This window comes from Maylandia zebra, linkage group LG2 (genome assembly GCF_041146795.1).
Source record: "Maylandia zebra isolate NMK-2024a linkage group LG2, Mzebra_GT3a, whole genome shotgun sequence".
Lineage (NCBI taxonomy): Eukaryota > Metazoa > Chordata > Actinopteri > Cichliformes > Cichlidae > Maylandia > Maylandia zebra.
Window position 1 is genome coordinate 48,555,327 of NC_135168.1, and position 17,325 is coordinate 48,572,651.

Consider the following 17,325-nt stretch of genomic DNA (forward strand, 5'->3'; position numbering starts at 1 on the left):
CGCTGTTTGTCTGCCAGACCTGGTGGCTAAATGAAAGCTGATCCAAACCTTTAAAGCAGAGTCGTTGGGCTAATATGTTAATGCTTGGATTGCAGCACCAGGAAATACCTGAGAGAGGTACACCTTTGGCCATCCACAGGAATGGGTGGAAAACTTCAACCTGAGAGCTCCGACTTTCTGTAACCTTCTTCTTCTCTGTGTCTGTGCTTTGTGGATCACAAAGGTTCAGGTGCGGCGAATAGAGCCCCCTAACATGTTAATGATGGTGGAATATTTCACTCCGAGTTTGTCAGTTTTATCCCCCATTAGCAGGCAGGAATGTCCTCTCCTCTTCTCCGCTCTGAGGCGATTGGTTCTCGTCTTCGGCTATTTACACATCACAGACAGCACATCTATTTAGGAAACAGCAGAGATAACGTCCGAGACATAATATGGGTGAATCAATAAAAATCTGTATATTCTGCCGTGTGTAATCTTTTCATAAACACAGACTGCAGCGGCGTGGTTGAGTTTCCTTTTGCGGATATTTCTTCACTAAGCTTCAGTGAAACAATCAGGTGAGCATTTTTGGTTTTAATCAGCTCCGCTGTGGATCAGTTGCAAGCTTGAGAAGAAAAAGATTAGATCATATAACATTGATTTGTGGTGCTTTTAATGTAGCAAGGGAACAACAAATATGTTATTTGTGGGTTTTTTAATATATATTTAAAAAAGAAACTTGTTGAAATTCCGGCTTTACATTAATACATACGGATGGCTAACTGTGTAACAATGAAAATAACTAGATGGTCTTCATTTAGTGAGTAAAAACCAGGAGTAAACTATGTAATGAAAGACTCTTCAAGTTTTGCCCCGTCTTTGAGGTCTTAAATCAATTTAAAATGTGGAATAAAAAAACAAAAAAAAACAAACCAAAATCCTTTCTTTAACTTCTGACTATTACATAAAAAAAAAAAAAACTAGGAGTAAAACATCTTGTTTCATTCACAGAATGAAAATGCACTTATAAAATTCACAAATTGCTGATTTCTACGTACAAGTGTGTATATGAGACACAATCTGCAGACTTCACCCTCTTTATCACAAAGCACAACTTGGCTGCACATTAGGCTTCTGATTGGGCTGAAATACTCACTGGGCATTACTGAATAAATGGTGAAATATGAAGTCTGATCCAAACCATATGTGTGCAGAGCTGCAGAAGGTATTCTGGGGGATTCTTACACAGATCCTCAGGTTTACACTCAACCATCAGAGGAGAGTGTATAATACTATCCAGAGCTCTTCGATATCTGCAGCCAGCGAAGCAGAAACAGCTTTACGTGCCTGACTGCAGAGGCTCTTCAAATATGGAGTGTAAAAACAACACCGCTGGGGCAAACCGTTGTGCCGCTGTCAGGCATCCTAGCGTTTGGCTCTTTTGGAAGGGGGCTCCTCTGATTTCTGTCCTCCCCGCGTTCGCACAGCAGGAGGGCTGGTCTCCCGCTTACGGCCCCCTTTCGCTGCAGCTGCTGCCGCCTGGCCCCTCGTCCCGCTGCGGGAGGGAAACAAGGAGCAAGTGTCAATCCATTTGTTCAAGAGTCGTGTTCATGTTAAATATACGGTTATTTGGGGAAAGTAATGCAATAACTAATACGTGTAGAAACAGTGGAGCTTGTTCACATAATCTCTGGATTTGAAAAACGGTGCTGGAGACAGAGTTGAAAATAGAAGGGGAAAAAAAAGCCAGCTAGAATTTAACAAAGAGGAAAGTATTGTTTCCTTAAAAAAAATAAGTATGGAGAATAAGTAGAGAGAGAGAGGGGGGTCTTCGTTCTGTATCCATAAACTCTAGAGTCTAGAAGTTTAAAATAGAAACAAGACTTGAAGTCCTTATTTTGGGGCCTACTAGATTAATTTTATTTTGAAGGAATCAAAAAAGTGTACAAGCTAAAGTTAAACGCAGGCTGGTTTAGACACCATAGATGCGGAGAAACAGTTTTTAAATTATTGTCTTAAAACTAAATTTTGATAAAGTATTAAATGTACTACTTTGTAATAAAGAAAAATAAAAAATATATATTCAACTGTTTTTTTCCACCAATGAGCGATTTTAGTTGTACAAAGTTTAAGTTTTATTTTAAATTCATAATCTAGAGATAAAATAATTAGCTGATCTAAAAATTTAGTGATTAAAAAAAAATTTAAATAATTTTCTTTTTCCACCAAAAACCCACATTTCTTACTCCTAATGTAGCTAATTTAGTTAAATGATTATTTGACCTTCTTCTTGTTTGTTTATGTTAGTGGTATTGGGACACCTTTGATTTATAAATTAAAAAATAAATAAATAGAAATCACACAAGGTGAAGCACTGCAAGCAAAAATGTGTTTTTCTTTGAATCTCTGGTCAGTTTTTGATATTTTTCGCTATGTTGTTTCCTTGGAAGTTAACAGTCAAAATACAGATTCTGTTGTGTCTGTTTGCCATTTCTACAAATCTAAGCATATGTCATTAAAAATGAGTCATACTTATAATTTGGTGACTATTTTTAACTAGTTGCCAAAATATCTAACGCTTTCAAGTAAATACTACTTTCCATTAAATAAGCGACGACTACGATACAAACATTTACCGAATTTTCCAATTTATAATCTGGATTTTTATTTATTTATTTATTTTTTACACAAAGGTCATCTTGGAACATTTTATTCCGCAAAACAAGAAAAAAAAAAAAAAAAAAAATCAGACTTTTTGTGGCTGCTGATCCTACGTTTAGATTAAGAAGAGATTCAAAATCCCTGCCTTAAAAACCATCAACGACAATTTACAAAAAAAAAAAAAAAAAAAAAAAATTTGCATCTGGTTTTATGCAGTTTCAGATTTCTATTCTGGAAAAGCACACGTTTACATAAATAATGGCTCATTTGCAAATTTAAACAAAAGATTTCAGCGCAACCGTTACACTATTTACATGAAGAGGCCAAATGACCCAAATTAGTATCATCATCATCATATTAATCAATTACATACTGAAGTCCTATTGCCGCTGTTTGATTTACCTTTCTTAAACACAGCTCAGGTTCTACAGAAGACTTATTTTTATTTTAGGAGCTAATAAGTGAAAAACATCTTGAAATTCCAGGAAATCTTTTGGCAAAATGTTTTCTTTCACAGAGCAGCGACTGAGCTCGCTCGTGCTGCTGAAGCTCACCGTGTGCCAGCTGCGGTCTCCTCTTTACCGTTCTGTCTGCTTGCCCGGGTGGATGGTTTACTTGGCTTGTTTCTGGGGAACAGTAAAAAGAAAAATACAAAACAACAGTTGTTGCTTTAGTACTAAATCGCCCTTGATTTTATTTAATATGATTTGACAGCGACGATGCCTTCGAGGTGCAAATATTCAGCTCCAAAACAATCAAACACTCATTCGTTAACACTGGAGAAACTTTGCAGTTTCACAGTTCAGGTGAATTTTATTGCTCAGCATTCAATAAAAAAATATGTTGTTTTAACCCATCTGCAGGTTTTTGGCAATTTCTCTGTTTTGGTGTTACTGGAAATCTGAAATTTGAACCATCAGATAACGTTTAAATTACCTTTCAGCTTCCCGGCGAGAAGCCAACCGTGTTGTGGCTCTAGTTGCAGTTTCTTTTTCTTCCTCTCCTTCTTTCTCACCTTCATCTTCCTCCTCTTCCTCCTCATTCTGCTCACTGTCCTTCTCCTCTGCTTTTTTGACCTTTTTATCTGAGGGAAAGATGACAAAGTGTTGCAGGAGTTATTGGTTAAATATATAAAAGGTCTGTCAGATGGAGCTATAGAATCACTGAAGCACTCATCCACAGCAAATAATCTTATATCCTACCATCGTGTTAGCTTCACATTGACTGCTACAGCCTGTTGACTCCATTTTAATCACATTTTACCTGAATCCTCTGTAGCTGCTGCCTTTGATGGCCGTCCCCTCCGACCAGTCCGCTTTGGAGTCGTCTCTTGGTCCTCTTGCTGTTGCTCTTCCCCGCCCTTGGAAGAGTTTAAAAAGGTCAGTGAACATACACTGGGAACTGTGACTGAGGTAAAAAGTCCTTACACAAACATCAGCCTCATTATAAAAAGTAAAGTATGCAGATACATCATTTTTAAACATACGTCTTGTGTCTTCTTCTCGCTGCAGCTCTGCTCTTTTACATCCTCGTGAGCCTCTGACTGACTCGCAGAAGGGGAACAGTCTGAAAAAAATAAATAAACCTGAGATACAAAGACTGCAAACTCACAACTGAAGATGTTTTTAAAACACATGAACCACTGTGGTAATTACACAGCTAGCCTGAGTGCTGTCTCACCACTGTCTTTATCAGGCTGTCGCTCATTTTGTTCCTGTCCACTGTTGTCCTGCACCACCTCCTCCGGAGCTCGAGCTTCCTGCAGGACAAAACAAGAAGAAATTCAGATGGAGGGTGCTGAATGCGTACTGGAAGGAGAGCAGTTACAGATAAAGAAATCTCACCTCCACACATTCACACACCTCCATTTCCTCCGATTCTTTGGTCTCCACTGTTTGTTCACCTGCAATGATGATTAATCAAAACATTTAATTTTTTTTAAGTATCTTAAAGCTCACTTATTTCCAGACTTTCTTTAAGCCGCTAGTTTTCAAACCTTTCCTTCATGGCCCAATTCAGAAACCAGATAAGTTCACACCAAACATTTACTATCAATCATTCACAGTACAAAGTCAAGTTACATTTAAATTACTTAAAGTTCCTGTTTGTTTTTCCCTTGTCAAAAAAACCAAACAAGCTCATATTCATCGACACACTTGCATAATTTGAAAATTCTTAATATGAGAAGCTGTTGAGGTTTGGCCCACTTGTTATCGATATAACATTTAAAAACCAGACTCACTGGTGTCAGCAGGATCGCTGCATTTGGCACTTGCTGCTCCTTCGCCGTCCTCTGGAACAGACGGCAGCAGACTGACCTCACTTTTGATTGGTTCATTTTTCTCTTCAGTTCTCTAAGAATAGGAAAAAACAACAACAAAAGAAACACTTAATGTACTCACTCTTACAAGGATAAAACATCAAAGTAAACCAACAATGTCACATGAGAAACAAAGGCAAAGAAGCTGTAACGACACGTGTTATTAAATATTACGGACATGCTGAGATTTTCTTAACACACCTCTTCCACTGCTTCCGTCTCTGCAACTTTCTCCGATGAGGTTTGTTCGGGACTTTCAACAACTTTATTTTCGTCTTCTTTCTGCTTATCTGAGGTTCAAAAAAAAGATGTATTTTATAAAAAAAAAAAAGAGCAAAACTCAAAGAAAAAAAAACTAACAGCTTGTGTTGTACATTATTTTATACTCAGCAACCACTTTATAGTGCAAAAAACTACAATCTAGAGAAAAAACAAATCTTATACTTATTCAACATGTTGTTAAAGGGAACCTACTACGCTCATTTCCTATTAGGCTGCACATTTTTTTATCACTGAACTCTTCTAAGTTAGATTGGCACAAATCACAGTACTGAATAAACATTATTTCTCTTATACTAGGAGCAGGCGCTCGGTTCATTTGCCTGAATCAAGTCATTTCACTTCTCCTGCCGCTCGCTTTTAAGCCTGTTTTCTTCTTCTCAGCAGGAAAAAGAATAACAGATCCCAGTACCCAAGAAGCTAAAGAAGCATTAATTATCTAATAACACAAATAATATATTCATTTAAAGAAGCAGATATAGCCCTCCATAAAGTGCATCAGCTTTTTCGCCTGTGTTCAGTTTGTGTGTCCAAAGCCAAATCCATTTCTACATAATACAACTGTTCTTCTTATTTTCAGGTCATTTCCTTTTCGCACATTAACAGTGAACACTAATTTAAAGTGAGCAGCTTACCAGCTGCGGCTTCTTTGGGTGCTGATCGTCTCCGCCTGCGGCTCGAAGTCTCCTCCAACTTCTCCACTTGTGTTGGTTCGTCTTTCGTCTCCTCCTCTGTGGGTTTGGACGATCGTCCCCTGCGAGGGGTTTTTACCTCCACTGGCTTGTCCTGCTCAGCGTCCCGGAGATAAAAATAACAGCAAACGTGTATTTTTAAACACAAGCAGAGATTGTTTTTGTATTCTTAACAGTATTTGTGATAAAGGTGAAGTGAATGAAGCGTTATTTACCTCAGCAGGCAGCTGCTCATTCGCCTCCTCACCTGATGTGTTAAAGAAACAGAGTCAATGCATTAGTTAACTAGACTCTACCTGGTGAAGGACACTTTTCAGTGGTCATAACTGGTTAACATGTTGTTTACTGACTTTATTGGAAGGGTTGTGATGAAGCCATTGTCTTCAGCTAACCAATTAATAAAAATCATTTTTTACCAATCACCCTTTTGTCTTTTAATTTCTTTGTATTTTGAAATTAGGTGAAGAAATAAATCTCAGCTGCCATACCAGACTCTTTCTCTGCTGCAGCTTTCTGATTGGACAGCTTTCGTTTCCGCCTTCCTCTTCCCTCCGTTTTCTCCTCCTACAGAACAGAAAAGTGTTTGCATGCAGACTATTGTTCTATATTTCTGCACATCCATTTGAATGAATTAAAAAAAAAAAAAAAAAAAAAAAAAAAAACTTCTGAGAGTTACCTTTTCTGAGAGATCTGAGCCTTTCTCATCATCTTGGCTATCTGCGCTGGAGACATTACCTGGAAATTTCAAACAAGCAGGACCAGCTGAGACTAACTGTAAAAGGACCAGCTGACAAGTACCGAGCATGTAGAAACAAAATGTAATCCTCTTAAAAGCATTACTCTGGCAACATGTTTCAAACCAGATACAGCAGTGTAAACTCAACAAGTGTGAGTAATTTTCCAAAGGAGCCACTTGACTCACTGATTTGTTTGACTAGCTTAGACTCAGATTCTCTGGCCTCCTCAGTCTTGTCTGGGACACTGGTTTCCATCTAAACCAAACAGGAGAAACTGATCAGATTAAACAGTTAAGGATGAGTAACATGTAAGTGAGCAGGGGTAAAAGCTAAACACTTACAGTCTGTGGATCGCTTTTCTCTGCTGAGACATTTCCTTCCTCCACTGACTTACTCTCAGCTTCACCTAGTGGTGAAAACAAGGAGGTTAAAACGGCGGCCTTTGAAAGTGTTTTTATGAATTTATCTGAAATATTCACCATCTGCAGACAAACTTACTGTTAATTATGTCCGTCTTGGTCCCATCCTCGTCACCTGCCGCCTCCTCTGCCTGTTGTTGAAATAAGATGACTGAGTTTGAGTTGTAAAAAACATACAAATACAAACAAATGTATGAAAATAAACAGTTCTAATTTGTTTCAGGGTATTGTGGATCACTACTCACCTCGAGGTTTTCCTTTGTGACGACATCATCTGGCTCTGGTTGTTCTTTATGATGAGATGTAGTTATTTGTCAGTCAAACACACCATTGTATTTTTCTCTGCAGTAACTTATTTCAGCGCTCACCTTGTTCACCAGGAGTTTCAGTAAATTCTTCAGTGGTGTTGGGAACACCAGCCACCGTGTTTTCCTCTGTGCTTCCTGTGGGCTGTTCGGTTTCACACACAGCAACAGCAGCTGGAAAATGTATTATGTTAATATAAAGCTATGACACTGATGTAAAAGGAAATAAGTTACCGCTGTATTATCACGAGAAAAGAAAAAGATGTGAGGTCTGTGTTCAAACTGTTCACTCTCTCTCCCACTGAGACAGTGGGTATTTGCAAAATAATGGACTCAGTAGCTACTGAGGTATTTTGCACAACGTTTGGATGTAATGTTACTAATTTTACATGAACAAATAACAGAACCCTGGCCAGTGCATTTGGATAAACACATATGCAAACACGTGCAATTGCAAATACTTCAGCTGAACTCTATCCACCTACACGAGGATGAATGGGACTGTCACTACTAGTACCAACAGCAGTAACCATTACATTTGAACCCAAACATGATCTTTTTCTAACCATAGCCATATGATTTTTAAAGCCTTAACTTAAACAACTAATGTATTTACAATGAATAACTCCTTTAAAAATAAAATATTAAAAACAAATGATGTGGAAAAATCTGTAACATGTGTCACTGGAACTTTTTTGAATTTTTTTTCCAAACCACCAACTCCTCTAACTCCCAAAATGCAGATTTCGTGGAAAATATTGACTTTGTGTATATGAATGCCAATCAATACACATGAGAAAAGAAATGTGAAAAATCATGTTCGGGGACACTATTGATGCTATTTGGAAATCATCAAACAGTCTCTGACCTGCTGAGCTGCCAGGAGACTAATCACTAATCTTTCAAGTCATTCAAAACCATTAAAATAACAACTTAATGAATCGCTAAACAAGCAGCTAAATTATTAAATATGCTTCTGGTTTGGATTTCGGGGAGACATCTATACATTAAGTCTATCTCTAACGGATTTATTTTCTGACCATACACATACATCACCTCTGACGTACTCAGTGCACTACAAATGGCTCCCCGCTACACTGTGCACTACAGAGTGAGCGATTCAACAGCTGGAACTCAGCTATGCAGATCTGGATTTAATGAACATGACAGATCAGAAAGTATACCCTCTTCAGGTGGTACTGCTGGTTTCTCATCCGACTGCATTTCAGGAAATATTTCAGTATTTTCAGCTTCTTTTGAAGGAATTTCATCTGCAGTAGCTTCATCCTCCTATGATAGAGAAAACATCAGACAATAGAAACTCAGAAAATACCACTGACAAAATATTCAGATTAAGTATAAGTATAGTTAAACTACATATTTTTGATTTGTTGGAGCTGTGACATTTACCTCTAGAGCCAAAGTCTTAGAGGTTTCAACATCTGAAATGACCATGTTTACCTCTGTGCTTTCTGACTCATCTGTAAAGAGACACATGTTTAGCTCTGGTTTATTCTTACTTGTTTTACAGCCAATAATACACAATGGCACAAACCTGCAATGTCTGATTTTACATCAGCAAGCTCATCGGGTTCTTGAGATGCAACTGGTGATGGCTCAGCAGCCGGGGACTCAGTTTCAGCAGCCGGGGACTCAGTTTCAGCAGCCGGGGACTCAGTTTCAGCAGCCGGGGACTCAGTTTCAGCAGCCGGGGACTCAGTTTCAGCAGCCGGGGACTCAGTTTCAGCAGCCGGGGACTCAGTTTCAGCAGCCGGGGACTCAGTTTCAGCAGCCGGGGACTCAGTTTCAGCAGCCGGGGACTCAGTTTCAGCAGCCGGGGACTCAGTTTCAGCAGCCGGGGACTCAGTTTCAGCAGCCGGGGACTCAGTTTCAGCAGCCGGGGACTCAGTTTCAGCAGCCGGGGACTCAGTTTCAGCAGCCGGGGACTCAGTTTCAGCAGCCGGGGACTCAGTTTCAGCAGCCGGGGACTCAGTTTCAGCAGCCGGGGACTCAGTTTCAGCAGCCGGGGACTCAGTTTCAGCAGCCGGGGACTCAGTTTCAGCAGCCGGGGACTCAGTTTCAGCAGCCGGGGACTCAGTTTCAGCAGCCGGGGACTCAGTTTCAGCAGCCGGGGACTCAGTTTCAGCAGCCGGGGACTCAGTTTCAGCAGCCGGGGACTCAGTTTCAGCAGCCGGGGACTCAGTTTCAGCAGCCGGGGACTCAGTTTCAGCAGCCGGGGACTCAGTTTCAGCAGCCGGGGACTCAGTTTCAGCAGCCGGGGACTCAGTTTCAGCAGCCGGGGACTCAGTTTCAGCAGCCGGGGACTCAGTTTCAGCAGCCGGGGACTCAGTTTCAGCAGCCGTGTGCACTTCCATAGGAGGAAGCTGCTCCTCTTCAGCTGTAGTTGTCTCCATTGGTTGTGGGGCGGGCGGATTGACCGCTGACTCTTCTCTTGCTTCTTGGCACAGTAAGCTGGTGGACACTGTGCTGTCGGGATCCATGGAGAGCAGAGTCAGAGCTGCCTCTTTCATCTTCATATCAGCATCCTGAAGCTCCATCTCGGATGTCACATCCTCTCGGGTGTTCTCAGGTGGAAGTCTCGCCTCTGCTGACGTGCAGACGTCCATAAGAGTCAGCAGGGCGTCGGCCTCTGCAGGCACAGCTGGCATCTCGCACAGGCGTGACTCCGTCTCTCCCTCGGGCGGCTCGGGGGTGATGTCGCTCAAGGCGTCACAGGTATCGTCTGAGAACAACGTGGTGACGGTGGTGGTGACGGGATCGGAGTCTGTGCTTGTGTCTTGGAGAAGAGGTCGTTTCTTTGGCGGATCATCCGTCTCAAGACTCAGAGAGGAAACCGAAGGGGATTTATCCAACTTTTCCAGTTTCTCCTCTCTTGGTGCTTTCTCTTCTTGACTCTCATCTTTCTTTTCTGAAACTTTATCCTTCTTCTCCAGCTTTTTCTTTGCACTTTTACTGTCAGATCTCTCCTGTGAAGATTCTTCAGAGACTTTGCTCTGGTCTTTTGCATTTCCCTCTTTCTTCTTCTCTTTTGTTGCTTCAGGTTTGCTGACGCATGAAATTCCTGCACTTTTGACATCCGGACTGTGAACTCTCTTCTCCGTCTTTGGCAGCACTGGAGTCTTCGCCTCCTCTTTGGATTTTGATTTTGATTTTTCTAAAATTCTTCCTTTTTCCGATGATTTGACCCTTTTTGGATCTTTGTCACTTTCCGAGCTTGACCTGTGTAATTTCTGTCCATCTTGATCTGCTTTTGTTTTTTCCTTCTCGCTGTCTTTACTGTCAGTTTTAGATTTGAGTTTATCTCCAGGCCTGTCCTCACTGTGGCTCTTTGGCTTTTTCATGACGTCCTTGGAGTGTTTATCTTTCTTCTTGCTGCTGTTTGACTCAGGCTCCATGTCGGATCGATCCTCAGAGGAACCTGCAGAATCAGGGCGAAGCAGCTGCTTGAAATCACTTTTAACCGAGGTTCTCTCCCCTTTGGCCTTTTCCTTTTCTTTGATCTTATCTTTGTCCTTATTCTTGTCCTTCTCCGTTTTGATAGCCTCCACAGATGAAGTCTTCACCTTCTTTGGATCTTTAGAACCTCCGTCTTCAGAAACATTTTCAGACACCTTGCCTTCTTTTGTACTTCCTGTGATCTTCTTCTCACTTTTGATCTTGGGCTTCTTCTCAGCTTTCTCTTCAGAGGATACTTTAACAGCACTGCCTTCCTTCTGCTGAGATTCATCCGCCTGATGTTCAGATTTTTTCTCCTGCTTCTGTTTGAGCTTGGCACGTTCATCGGACAAGCTGCGTTCTTTCTCTTTGCGTTCTTTGGAGTGAAGCTCTTTGTGAGACAGACGGTCAAATTTTCCAACCGATCGTTGTCTGAGAGCCTCTTGGGAGCCTAGCTCCAGCTCCAAGATGAAGGAGTGTGTCCTTCCTTTGTCAGCTATCTTCTTTGCATCGCTGGAATCTTCTGAGATGCTGCCGCTTGTCCCTCTGTATCGCTCATCAGAATATGAAGGTTCGGACAGATTTTTCATCAGCTTATGTTGTGGTGTCTTTGAGGTGGTAGATTTCACTTCCTATTTTCAAAAATAAATGAAAAACACAGAGTTACAACTCATGATGAAAACCTGATGCCTGAAATCTGTTTCATCAACGTTAGCTTTTACATACCGTTTTCTTTACAGCGTCTCTCGTGTCTCCTTTCTTTTTGCCTGAAACATCTCCCTCTTTCCTTAAAAAGTAAAATTAATATGTTCATTTTTACGGTGTATATTAAGAAAAAAAAAAAAAGCATCTACTGTACAAATTGTGTCCAAGCCTTTACACACCTTGAGTCTAGTTTTCTCTTCCTGTTGAGAGCCATTTTTTTCTCCAGAACTTTCCTCTCTTTGCGGGCTTCTTTGGCTCCGGGGCCCTCGAGGGCAGCGGAGTCGCTGCTCTTTTGTTTTTTGTTATCTGTGGAAGACATTGAGCCTTTTACGTCATGCAGATGTTACAAGTACACAAAGTTATTTCCAGGAGAAAATAAAGGACAAATATGCAACCTGGCCAAGGGAATACAATTTACGGAGTTTGTGATGTGAAGTTTGAACTAAATATGAGTATAAATTTTCTATTTTTGGACAACATCCAGACAACTCGACTGAAAGAAAAAAAAAAAACGAAAAAAAACGAAAAAAAAAACCATGTGATCATCCCAAATAGATCAAAGGAAAACACAAAATTTGTAGGCACAAACAACTCTTTATTAAACTAATCTTTTAGGGGGGGGGGTTGTTCTGTAAAAATGTAGCACATCCCAAGTGTTATGTACACACAAAATGGTTTTCTCAGGACTCCATGCTGTCCTATAAATAGTTAAGTAGACCCTGTCATTCAGTAGCTTGTAGAACCACCTTTAGCAGCAATAAGTTGATATTCTAATTTTTGGAAGACTTTATCAGTCTCACATTTATCAATTTTATTTATATAGCACTTTATACTGTACGGTAGAAACCCTACTGTATTATTCTAGAGGAATGCTGTCTCACTGTTCTCTGCAGCATTGCTTCAGTTCATTGCGGTTTGCAGGCATTCATTCAGATCCCGCCACAGTCTTCCAGTGAGGCTCAAGTTTGCACTTTGACATTGCAACCTTGATTCTTTTCCAGTCATTCTTTTTTAGATTTGCTGCGGTGATTAGGATCATTGTCCTGTTGCATGAAATAGTGTCAGCTAAGTTTCAGCTGTCGGACAGATGGCCTAACATTTTAAATCTTGAACACTTTGGTATACAGAGGAGTTCATGCTGAACTCAATGACTGCAAGGCAGCCCAAATCGTCACCTCTCCATCGCCTTGTTTGACAGCTAATATGATGCATTTAGTTTTTGCAGGAATGGCACAATGCATTAGGGCTGAACACCTCCACCTCAGTCTTGTGGTTTAGGGGCAAGAGGCTTTCTCTTGAAAACCGTTCCTCCACAAGAGCCAAACTTGTGCAGCCTTTTTCTAAATGCACTGTCATTAATTTTAATGTTTAACATGCTAATTGAGGCCCGAAGAGTCTAGTTTTTGCATTTCCTCTGAACTTTGACCGCAGGGTGAAATTCTGGCACTGGCATTGAATCCTCCAGGCCAGCAATTTGGTAAGTCCTCTGCTATTTTATATGTGGGTGGACTCTTTGCAGTCCCGTGAAAGCATGGGGCAGGGAGTATATAACTAAACTAAAACAGTGGAATACACAAGATGAGGAAAATGAAGAAACACTGAAGGCCACAAGTGTGTATGACATAAAAACCTTGCTCTTCAGCCTGTGCTGCTTTCTGTTTGCGCTTCTCTTCCATTCGCTCTCTGTTCTGTTGTCTCTTGAGCAGCCGTTCTTCTTTGTCCTTCGCCTGGAAGGACCCCAGTTTGTTAAATAAATGTACTTAAAAGACAGCAGATGACACCATAAGACATAATGTGTTCAGTCTATAACCGTCCATTGATCTAAGCTTTTCATTTAACTAGAAAAAGTTTTAAATCTCTGCACGTAACATGTTAACATTTAAATAGCTCACCGCAGAACGACGGCGTTCCTCCACAGTGATCTCATCATCTGAGTCGCTATAGTAACGGGAGTAGAGGAAGGGCTTGTGAACATAGGCCTTGCGGCGAGGTTTACGCTCTTTGTCTTCATCTCCTGTGTCTCCAGTGCTGTGTTTTTTTTCTTCCCTCTCACCTTCATCTGGGAGAAAAAGAAGCAAGTACATACAGAAAAAATATTTTAAAATATTTTCAAAGTGCTCCAACTAATGGTGATGTTATTCAAAAATAGAAAGCCTGCTGCCGGCAGAGACCATCAGGTGGAAGCTCGCCCTCTTCAGAAGAATCAGACAGCTGCTGCTCATCTTCACTTTCCCCCTCGAATGAGGACAGGTCGCTGGTGTGGACAGAGCTCACTGTGATGTCACTCAGGCCTTCCAGGTCAGAGTCCTCCAAAGAATACTCTGCAGGAAAAAGGTACTTAGAGATTTTAAACTTCTTTTAAGTGTAAGTGTAAGATAAGATAAGGTAACGAAGTGAAAACCTGAATATCTTTTAAATTCTTCACTTGTCCAAATAAGCACAGAATCATGTAAAGTAAATTTGCATTAAAGCCATGTCCACCATAAGAAAATGCATATAAATCCCTTCCCTGTGACAAATGTACAAAGTAATGTGAAGTAGGGAATGTAAATGCTGTATAGACAATCATACAATACAATAATTATGGTCTTAAAACTGTTTATTAATACTCACAACTGTATATCTATAATCTGCTATAGATTTTCATATTTATAACCATACATATAACCTGTTCATAGCTTGTACATTCACTTCAGTTATAGCCTGTACATACTTATAGTCCTCTGTCAGTGCGCCCCAGGGTGGCTGTGGCTACAATGTAGCTGCCATCACCAATGTGTGAATGTATGGGTGGATGACTGGATGTGTAAAGCGCTTTGGGGTCCTTAGGGACTAGTAAAAGCGCTATATAAATACAGGCCATTTACCATTTATAGTTATAGTATATTCATAACACATCATATTATTGCTAAAGCACTTTCTGGATGGATGCAAACTGCATTTTGTTGCCTTGTACTTGTGACGTGTGCAATGACAATAAAGTTGAATTCTATTCTGTTCTATTCAATTCTATTCTATTCTAATGCTAAATAAATATAAAAACAAACAAAGGATGCTGCAGCTCACCTTCTTTTATCCTCTCTCTGGCCTTCTGTTTAGCCTTGCTTGTAGATTTCAATAGATCATCATCCTGTTTTTCTTCTGAGGGTTTTCCACTGACTTTGCTTGCTGTTTTATCCTTCTCATCCTCTGTCTGCTCCTGAGCCACAGACTCCTCATCTTCCATTTTCACATCCTCCTTTAACGGCTCTTTTCCCAGTTCCACCTCTTCCTGTGTTTCCTCTGTCTTTACCTCTAATGCCTGAACCTCAGCTGACAGTTTTGCTTCCTCTTCTTCTTCCAGTGGCTTTACCACTTGGTGACTGTCACCTTCCTCAACAATACTCATGTCCTGCTCGCTATCCTCCACCATCACCTGCATGAAGTCATCTGCCGATTGACTTTTACGTGCTTTTTCGGGTGCCGAGCTGGCTCTGACGCTAGCTTCTTGGTTTAGAGAAGTTATAGTGTCCAGGATGGACATGGCGTCGCTGGCAGTGGTAGTTGGAGTCGATGTTGAGGCTGTAAACATGAAATGACACTTGTTCAAATATTAAAATATTTGAGAGTAATCAAAGATATAAATCCACACGTGACATTTGCAAGCTGATAAAAATCATAAAATGTTGTGTACCCTGCTCAGGAATGCTGCTGTCTGGTTTGACCTCTGTTGAAAGCAGAGGGGCTGGTGGCTCCTCAGAGCAGCTGCCAGGGGACAGAAATTCACGGACAACCCTCTCCACCTGCGGCCTAAAGATATGGTTGATTTTAGGATCCACCACCTGTGCCACAATCCTGTCCACTCCCTGCTCCAGCATCCCAGATCTAAGAGACACAGATTGCGGTAAGTTTAGTTAATGTCGACAAGCCAGAACGAGAAGGAATACTATGTCTCACTTACTGCAGGACAAGCTGTCTGATGTTGTTTCTCAGTTGGTTTTTGTTCAAATGAGGGCTCCATGTGTGATTGGAGAGGTGATTGGAGACAAAGTTGTCCACTCGTTGTTTCAGATTCAAGTAGGCTGGCTGTAAAAGATTTGAATGTTTCCATTACAAATATCACTCCCAGGCACACAAAGGAGAACATCACTGCAAATGGACATTACATGCTGAAATGAGACTTCAGACCTGACTAAAAACAGTTGAAATTGATAGGTTTTTAGGAATGGCTTGGAGATGAACAAAAAAAGCAGGAGTCCTGAGCTGGAGGTGGCAGAACCGTAGATGGGAGTGACAAGGACGGACAAGCAGAAATGAGTATATTAGAGAGATATTTCAGGTTGAGTGTATTGGAGAGAAAGTTACAGAGATGGTTTGGACATGCACAGAGGGATAGTGGATACACTGGACAAAGGATGTTGAATTTTTAACTGCCAGGCAGGGGAGGAAAGGAGAAACCACAGAGAAGTTTAATGGATGTAGCGAAAGTGGACATACAGTAGTACACACATTTAGTAGCCTCAATTAAAAGGTAGCTTCTGTAGCCAAGCTGAGACCCCAGTGTCAAAACAGCTTCAACAAAAATACAGATAACGCACAACAGATAGTCCCCTAAACTGAATTTTACACTCATTAAGTAAAACACCGTCAAATAATGTGTTGTGAGCATGCTTTTAGTGCTTACCTTTGTGTCAACGTCTGCCAAACAGTCCCTCCGGAACTGGTCAAAGAGTCCCTGGGTTTTTAAATGATTTACGATCATTGAGACCAGCTGCGGATCTCCCGGTGGTAAACCAGCCATGTCTCAATTTAGTTGGCTTAGAATTTGGTGACTAAAAGCGATAAGGCTGTCAATACATCAGGTAAATTCCGATCACAGAGCACCAGCCTTCTGTTTATGGTTTGTGAAGTTCGAAGCAAGGGTGACCCGGAAACACCGCCTGTCCTGTCAAAAGAAAACCTTAGCCGCTTCAGTTGAACCGGAAGAGTTATGAAAGCATTCTTCTATATCAAAATAAAAGCGCCACGGTTAAAAAAAATAGACATTAGGCGAATTAGTTATTATTTTAGCCAGGTTTAAAATCTCGAGTTCTCAGTTTTTCATGAACCTTGTAATATTTAGCGGGGCATACAGCTACTGAAATGTATTGAGCTAACTCTTGGTTATCTGACATGTTTTGTGCATCTCTGCCGATATAACTAGGCACTGAACACTTTGTGTGGCACTGTCTAGCGGTTTGAAACTGCAAGGTGTATTCAAACCCAGACGTTTTGCAGGTTATATGTGTAATTTGTGATTCCGAGTGACAAATATAGCAACGAAACTGATGGTTTCCAAACATAATAATTTCTGCGGTAACGGTTAACTATCAGTGAGATTATTTTGTGTTACTTTTAATTAACATTTGCAGTTTAAGTTAGAGCGCTCATTTTACAAAATTTGACACACGAGAGAAAAAAAATTAAAGTCCAGCTGTTATTGCGGACTGTTCTTTCGAAGTGAGAGAATTGTGTGAGAGCAAAAGTAATGGCAGCGGTGGGATTCGAACCCACGCCCCCGAAGAGACTGGAGCCTTAATCCAGCGCCTTAGACCGCTCGGCCACGCTACCGTGTGAATTTAGGTTTTGAAATTAGCATATACCTACGACAATACTACTGAAATTAACTATTTTTTAACCATTTTTTCTTCTGCCGTTTCATTCTTCTTAGGACAGGCTGGAATACTCCTTTTAGGATTTTAACCATTTTTGTATATTATATTGGTACTGATAGCTACCTCATTTTCTGCAATT

At 40.8% G+C, this 17,325-nt stretch overlaps 1 protein-coding gene and 1 non-coding gene across 3 annotated transcripts; both read right to left on the bottom strand.

The window, feature by feature from the left end:
* Positions 1–635: 635 nt before the first annotated feature.
* On the bottom strand, positions 636–16,464 carry bod1l1 (biorientation of chromosomes in cell division 1-like 1). Of its 2 annotated transcripts, none has more exons than XM_076875883.1 (30): positions 16,217–16,464; positions 15,494–15,618; positions 15,227–15,417; positions 14,620–15,114; positions 13,725–13,874; positions 13,446–13,612; positions 13,184–13,280; positions 11,733–11,859; positions 11,575–11,635; positions 8,948–11,480; positions 8,803–8,873; positions 8,577–8,682; positions 7,456–7,566; positions 7,333–7,376; positions 7,167–7,218; positions 7,010–7,074; positions 6,854–6,923; positions 6,608–6,666; positions 6,420–6,495; positions 6,147–6,178; positions 5,875–6,025; positions 5,162–5,250; positions 4,883–4,994; positions 4,503–4,543; positions 4,321–4,399; positions 4,127–4,206; positions 3,904–4,000; positions 3,577–3,724; positions 3,195–3,266; positions 636–1,534 (listed from the first exon to the last, which is right to left on the bottom strand). In XM_076875883.1, exons 1-30 carry the CDS (start codon positions 16,331–16,333, stop codon positions 1,405–1,407), a joined length of 5,748 nt encoding a protein of 1,915 aa, XP_076731998.1. In that variant the 5' UTR covers positions 16,334–16,464; the 3' UTR covers positions 636–1,404. The 2 variants fall into 2 exon arrangements, with proteins under 2 accessions (XP_076731998.1, XP_024661083.2); XM_024805315.2 differs by having other exon boundaries at positions 4,485–4,543.
* A 596-nt stretch (positions 16,465–17,060) lies between these two features.
* trnal-aag (transfer RNA leucine (anticodon AAG)) lies at positions 17,061–17,142 on the bottom strand. Its single transcript has one exon. It is a non-coding gene; the product is annotated as a tRNA-Leu (tRNA).
* Between the last annotated feature and the right edge of the window lie 183 nt (positions 17,143–17,325).

Bases quoted from the DNA above. Each gene is read 5' to 3' on its own strand.
- bod1l1 (XM_024805315.2), bottom strand. From the start codon at position 16,333: ATGGCTGGTTTACCACCGGGAGATCCGCAGCTGGTCTCAATGATCGTA. The intron at 11,860-13,183 runs GTTTTTATGTCA...TGTCTTCCACAG, and splicing joins AGCACAGGCTGAAGAGCAAG to ATAACAAAAAACAAAAGAGC. The intron at 4,544-4,882 runs GTGAGTCTGGTT...TCATCATTGCAG, and splicing joins CAGCGATCCTGCTGACACCA to GTGAACAAACAGTGGAGACC.